Genomic DNA, 6326 nt, shown 5'->3' on the forward strand with positions numbered 1-6326 from the left:
CTTGCCTCTTCTTTTGTGTTTCCTTTCCTCTAGCAATAAACCTTCTGAATAGTGGAAGGTCCTACAAAGTCTTTGAGTGCTAGTGACAAAGATAGCATCAATTGGAATGATTTCAATTTACAATATATGTCACAAGATTGATCTGTCAACAAGGAAAACATTGGCATGAGAGAGGGAGGCCTCCAGAAGAGTTGCTTGTATTTTGCTTGAGTGTTTCCCTGGACAATGCCAATGTGGAAATAAAAGAGCTAATAGTGAATAAACTTATTCAAATCAATAATTTATTTTATTTATGAAGTCAATAAATTTATTAAACACTGTGTGCCAGACACTGTGCTAAACACTGGGTAAACAAAGAAATTTGTTTTTTAATAATTTCATTTTTATTTTATTTTAATAATTAATTTTAAAATTTTATTTAGGCAATTGAGGTTAAGTGACTTGCCCAGGGTCACACAGCTAGTAAAACAAAGAATATAAGATAGTCCCTGGCATCAAGCAGCTGGTGGCCATTGGGAGGGAATTATAAATTTATTTTGGGCTCCATTTAAAAATACCTACAGCATCTTTCCAATATCAATATGGGAAGTCAATAGACATAAAGAAGAATGAGAGGTTATTCTCTCTCTCTCTCTCTCTCTCTCTCTCTCTCTCTCTCTCTCTCTCTCACTCCCCTTCTCTGAAGGAACACAATAAACCCATAAAACTTCAATATAGTTATAGGAGGAACTTTAATTTATTCTGATCCCTTTCAGTGTTCCTAAAGGAGAAGTGAAACATTATAAGTAGGTCCATATAGTGAAAAATTAAAGACATTATAAATGAAAGCAATAGTGGGAAATGCTTAATGGAGCTACAGCAAATCAACACACTCAAGATCAGACATCTTCTTTTTTCTAGGACATTGATTAATGAATAAATCAAAAGTGAAGAAGGGGAGATAGTAGAAGAACAGAATTCTGGAAAAAAACAGTAAAATTTAAAACTGAAGATGTGATGGTTTTAATTTAAATAAAGAAATACAATTTAATTTAAATCAATCTATTGCTAAAAAGACTCCCTCTAGACTCAAATGGTTCATACTAAAAAGACTCAATCTAGATTCAAGGGGCTCATATCATGATATTGAACAGAAAAGAATGATCATTTCTCTAACTTCTCTAACTTCTCTCTTCCTGAAGACATAGGAAGTCTTCACAAATTTCTCAGGTAAGCCTTGTGCAGGTGCAATCCCACCAATGATAGACATAAAACAAAACATTAATTTATTTCTTTAATAAGTTTTTATTTATACATCTCATTGTGCAAAGGAATACATGCAGGCTATGATAAATTTATAGACTAATAAGTCACATGATTTGAGATGGGGCTAGGAGATTGATTTGAGCGCAATTAGATCCATAAAATGAAGAAGAAAACTAGGTGACCCTTAAGTCTGTGATTCTTTCGATAGTCAGAACTAAAGCATATTACTACAGCTTGTGATTGATTGTAACACTTATACGATTATAATGCATTTAATAAAGAAAATTCCCCATCTTTCAAATGATCAACCTTAAATGGGGTTGGAAATTGATTAATCAATTTGCAATGTGCAAAGATACTCGATATTAAAGTATGACATTTTATAAGCAGGAGCCAGCTTCACACACTGTATGTTACCTTTTAGAGAACACAATCAATTGTGTTTCCTCCACATTACTGGAGGTGATCATTTCTTTTGGTGTTCTCTGGCCCCATCCCTATTGACCTTGGGCAGATTTCTAGTCAGTAAGCAGCTGTGGAAGTTTTTGTGAGATTCCTAAGGAGGATAAGGGACACCATCAGATTTATAATTCAATTTTAATTTATTGTCAGTTCTGGATTTTCTCCCTCCTCTCGTCCTCTACCCATTGACAAAGCAAGAAAAACAAAACCGTTAGAAATATGCAGTCAAGCAAAACAAATACCTGAATTAACCATGTCTAAATCTATCTATCTATTTATCTATCTATCTATCTATCTATCTATCTATCTATCTATCTATCTATCTATCTATATCTATTTCAATCTGCATTCTGAGCCCATCACCTCTATCTGGAGATGGATATCATATTTCGTCCTGAGCTCCTCAAAACTGTGGTTTCTACATTGTCAGATTTTTTGACCAACTCCAACTCCCATCAGTGGAACAGAACCGTAATGCCCCTGCACCAAACGTGTTCCTGGTCTGCATTTCTCCTCGACCTTGTAAACACCCATTCGGTTCCAGAGGGGTCAGAAGCCAAAGTGTTCTTGATTTCAGTAACTCTGTGGACTCTGCTCTTCTTGGTTTGACTAGAAGCACGGCTTCCCTGTCAGTAGTTGCTACAACTTTAGTCCTTCATAAAATAGTTTGACTCGTCAACCTCTCCCGAAATGTAATGCAATGCTGCCACCTGGCGGATGTTCTGAGGCTTTCCCAATAAACATTCAGTCTCCTAGCTTCTCTTTAAAGTGACTCCAGATCTAATAATAAATACCTCTTGTGGACAGGGAATTCAAGAGTCCAATGAAAATATTCTCTACCTGTGTGCAAAAACATCTTGCATCTCTGGGCTGATACCGCCTGTGGCCGCTGTGGCACAAGGTTGAATCAAGGAGAAAGCAGCGCAGACAGACGCCATTGCTAAGCTACGCAGAGAGAGTGAAAAAGATCTTCGCCAGGCTGCAGTTTCTCCTTGCGCCCTTCGCCCGATGGCAGCTCTACAGGGGAAACTTCAGGCTAACAGGCAAATAGTGGTCCTTCTTCTCTTTCTGTGCGCGTCTGAGAGTGACGCGGGCACAGTACGGTATTCGGTGGCTGAAGAGATGGAGAGCGGTTCCTTTGTGGCCAACGTAGCCAAGGACCTGGGGCTGGAGATCGGAGAGCTGTTGGCCAGAGGGGCGCGGCTAGTTTCAGATGACAGCAAGCAGCATTTTCGACTCCACCGTAAGACTGGAGATCTGTTTGTGAAAGAGAAGTTGGACCGGGAGGAGCTGTGCGGGAAAGCGGACCCGTGCGTGCTGCGCTTTGAAATCGTCCTGGAGGAGCCGCTGCAGTCCTTCCGAGCCGAGGTAAGGGTTTTTGATATTAATGACAATGCCCCAGTGTTCCCAAACCACGGGACACTTTTAAAGATCCCTGAAAGCACTCCTTTGGGCTCTCGGTTTCCTTTGCAGAGCGCGCAGGATTTGGACGTGGGGCTCAATGGCCTTCAGAATTACTCTCTGAGCGCCAACGCCTATTTTCATTTGCATACTCGTTTCCGCAGCCACGGCCCTAAGTATGCGGAACTCGTACTTATTAAACCCCTAGATCGAGAGGAGCAGCCCCATGTCAACTTAACCCTCACGGCAGTGGACGGCGGCTCCCCGGCTAAATCTGGAACAGCTCAGATCCTCGTCGTGGTTCTTGATGTCAATGACAACGTACCTCAGTTTTCTCGGTTGGTGTACCGCGCCCAGATCTTGGAGAATAGTCCCAATGGTTCTTTAGTAATCTCAGTGTCCGCTACAGACGTAGACGAGGGCACTAACCGGGAAATAGCATATTCTTTGGCTCAAAACCCAGAAGGAATTCTCCAGACTTTCCATATCAACTCTGAAAATGGAGAAATCCGACTCCTAGGGCCAGTGGATTTTGAAGCTGTTGAGAATTATGATATTGACGTTCAAGCCCTTGATGGTGGGGGGCTGTCTGCTCACAGCAAAGTCCTGGTGGAAGTGGTGGATGTGAACGACAATGCCCCGGATGTACTGGTCACCTCCATTTCAAGCCCGATCCCAGAGGACTCTCCACTCAATACTGTCGTGGCCCTTTTTGGTGTGCGAGACCGTGATGTTCGAGTAGGAGGGAAAATCACCTGCTTCCTTCAAGGCGATTTCCCGTTTGCCATCAAACCGACATTCAGAAATTCCTACTCCCTGGTCACTGGAGGGGCCCTTGATCGCGAGAAAGTGCCAGGATATAACCTGACCATTGTAGCAATGGATACAGGGACTCCTAAGCTGTCCACAGAGACGATCATCGAAGTGCTGATATCCGATATTAATGATAATCCCCCTGTGTTTAAGGAGGCGTCTTATACCATGACTGTCAGAGAGAACAACAGCCCCGCAATTTTTATTGGCCAAGTCCTCGCTGACGACCTAGATTCCGAGGAGAATGCCAAGATTGCTTATTCACTGCTTCCTCCCGAAAGTGGCGATCTCTCTGTCTTCTCCTATATCTCTATTAATTCGAACAATGGGAAGCTCTATGCTTTGAGATCCATGGACTACGAAGCTATCCAGGCCTTTCAATTCATAGTGAAGGCTGTAAATGGTGGGCCCCTGCCTCTGAGCAGCCAAATCACCGTCCGAGTAGTTGTCTTGGATGTCAACGACAACCTCCCAATGATCTTGTACCCGCTGCAAAATAGCACTTCGCCTTGCAATGACCTAGTGCCCAGGGCAGCAGAGGTGGGTTACTTGGTGACCAAGGTGGTCGCTGTTGATGGGGACTCTGGTCAGAATTCCTGGCTTTCTTATGAGCTGCTCAAAGCCACAGACCTTGGGCTGTTTTCCGTGGGACGGCAAAATGGAGAAATTAGAACCTTGCGACTGATATCGGAGAGAGACCACATGAAGCAAAAAATGGTCATTGTGGTTCGGGATCACGGCCAGCCTACCCTTTCTACCACCGCCACATTGAACATTCTGCTGGTGGATGGCTTCTCTGATCCTTATGTACAGCTTCGGGATCAGTCCAAGCGGGAGAGGAAGACAAACCCCTCCACTAAATACCTGGTCATTTCCTTGGCTGTGCTTTCCTGTCTCTTTCTGTTTTCAGTAACTGTAATCTTTCTCATTCACATATATCAGAAGATCAAATATCGAGAAAAACGGTTTACTACCTCTGAGCACTTCTACTATGACTGCAGTTTCCCTGGTCATTTGATAGATGGACAGGGTGCAGAGACTCTGGATCGGGTCTGTCCTTATGAAGTGGGCTCGGCTACTGGCACTAATAATAGTGAATTCCGGTTTCTCAAACGATTCATGCCCAACTTCCCAGTTCCTTCCGGTGTGGTAGAAAGAAATAAGGGAGAAAGTGAATCCCATTTACCCTCCAACTTGGATCTGGACAACCCAAGGAGGTCAGAGGGCTGTCCCAGAATGTCTGATGAATACATGTAAGTCCTTGTCACTGGACGTAAGTGAATGGTAGATTGTGAAAATGAGCCTCTATTCAACTTAACTACATCCTGTGTAACACCTGGTTCCTTAGGTCCTGCAAAGAACAAACCTGGAATCGATCTTGGAAGTGAACACAGCAAGTGATTTTCTCAGTACAACAAAAAGATGATGCTTTCCAGAGCTAAGAGCTCCAGTCTTCCAACAGCTAGAATCCCATTAAGGAGGTGAATTAATAGCTGAATGGTTTGTAAATATCAGAGAACTAGGATCCTTTGACTTTCTTCTGCTTCCTGAGATGGGCTTATTAATGAGTGATTCCTTCACTTGTGCACAACCTGGAAAAAGATCAGCTCTATCTCCATTGGCTCCAAGCAACCAAACACTCTATTTCTTACTTTAAAGTCTTCAAATGTCTCCACAGGTGGACCATATCTCAGGCAGAAGGCTCCCAATCCCTGATAGCCTATTCAGAATTCTCTAGCTTTTGCCCTTCTGTGGGTGGTTAAGAAAACTTGGGGAAGATCCTTCTGTTATGTGGGACCCTTCTCTCCAGGATGAAGAATGATAATCAGAAAATCAGTACCATGTTTGCTCTTATCCAGAAATCTCTGGATTCATTGATGAGACAGTTGCTATCTATTTAGTGGAGTCCTTTAGCCATAGTAATCAGGGATAAGCATCTGAGAAAATCTGATGGTTGGTAGATACCAAAAGAAGAAATCATAGAAGCAGCAATGAAAAGCAAAATGGAAATAAGTGTCAGAAGAGCTAAGTGAGAAGTTGCACATGGCTTGTCGTGGAGCACAAATTTCTGCATACTAAATTGTAGTTAACTTCCTTGATAAGATAAATTCATATCTATATTGGATCATCTCAAGTCTCCCTCTCTTGACTGCAGGACTGTCTTCTTGTTTAGATATTTAGAAGATGTCTACTTGAGGAAAACTGTAAATGTTTTTTCCATGGAGACTGTTTGTTAATTTCCTTGCAATCTCACACTTCAGGAGATCAATTTAAGATGCAAATAGAGATTAAAGGTATCATTGAAATAAGATAAAACCAGCAGCAAAATTAAATTATAAGACCAACTCTCCCATTAAAAAGAAGCTCTTGAGTCCAAGTAGATGTTGGTAGGTGGAACAAAGTTT

The 6326-nt window shown here is 42.1% G+C and overlaps 1 protein-coding gene across 1 annotated transcript; it reads left to right on the forward strand.

Moving 5' to 3' along the window:
• Positions 1 to 2715: 2715 nt before the first annotated feature.
• PCDHB1 (protocadherin beta 1) lies at positions 2716 to 5178 on the forward strand. The gene has a single exon (XM_027855609.1). It carries the CDS (start codon positions 2716 to 2718, stop codon positions 5176 to 5178), a length of 2463 nt encoding a protein of 820 aa, XP_027711410.1.
• Positions 5179 to 6326: the final 1148 nt, after the last annotated feature.

This window comes from Vombatus ursinus, unplaced genomic scaffold (assembly GCF_900497805.2).
Source record: "Vombatus ursinus unplaced genomic scaffold, bare-nosed wombat genome assembly UNPS02000481.1, whole genome shotgun sequence".
In the NCBI taxonomy this organism is placed as follows: Eukaryota; Metazoa; Chordata; class Mammalia; order Diprotodontia; family Vombatidae; genus Vombatus; species Vombatus ursinus.

Coding starts and splice junctions, on each gene's coding strand:
- PCDHB1 (XM_027855609.1), top strand. CDS start 2,716: ATGGCAGCTCTACAGGGGAAACTTCAGGCTAACAGGCAAATAGTGGTC.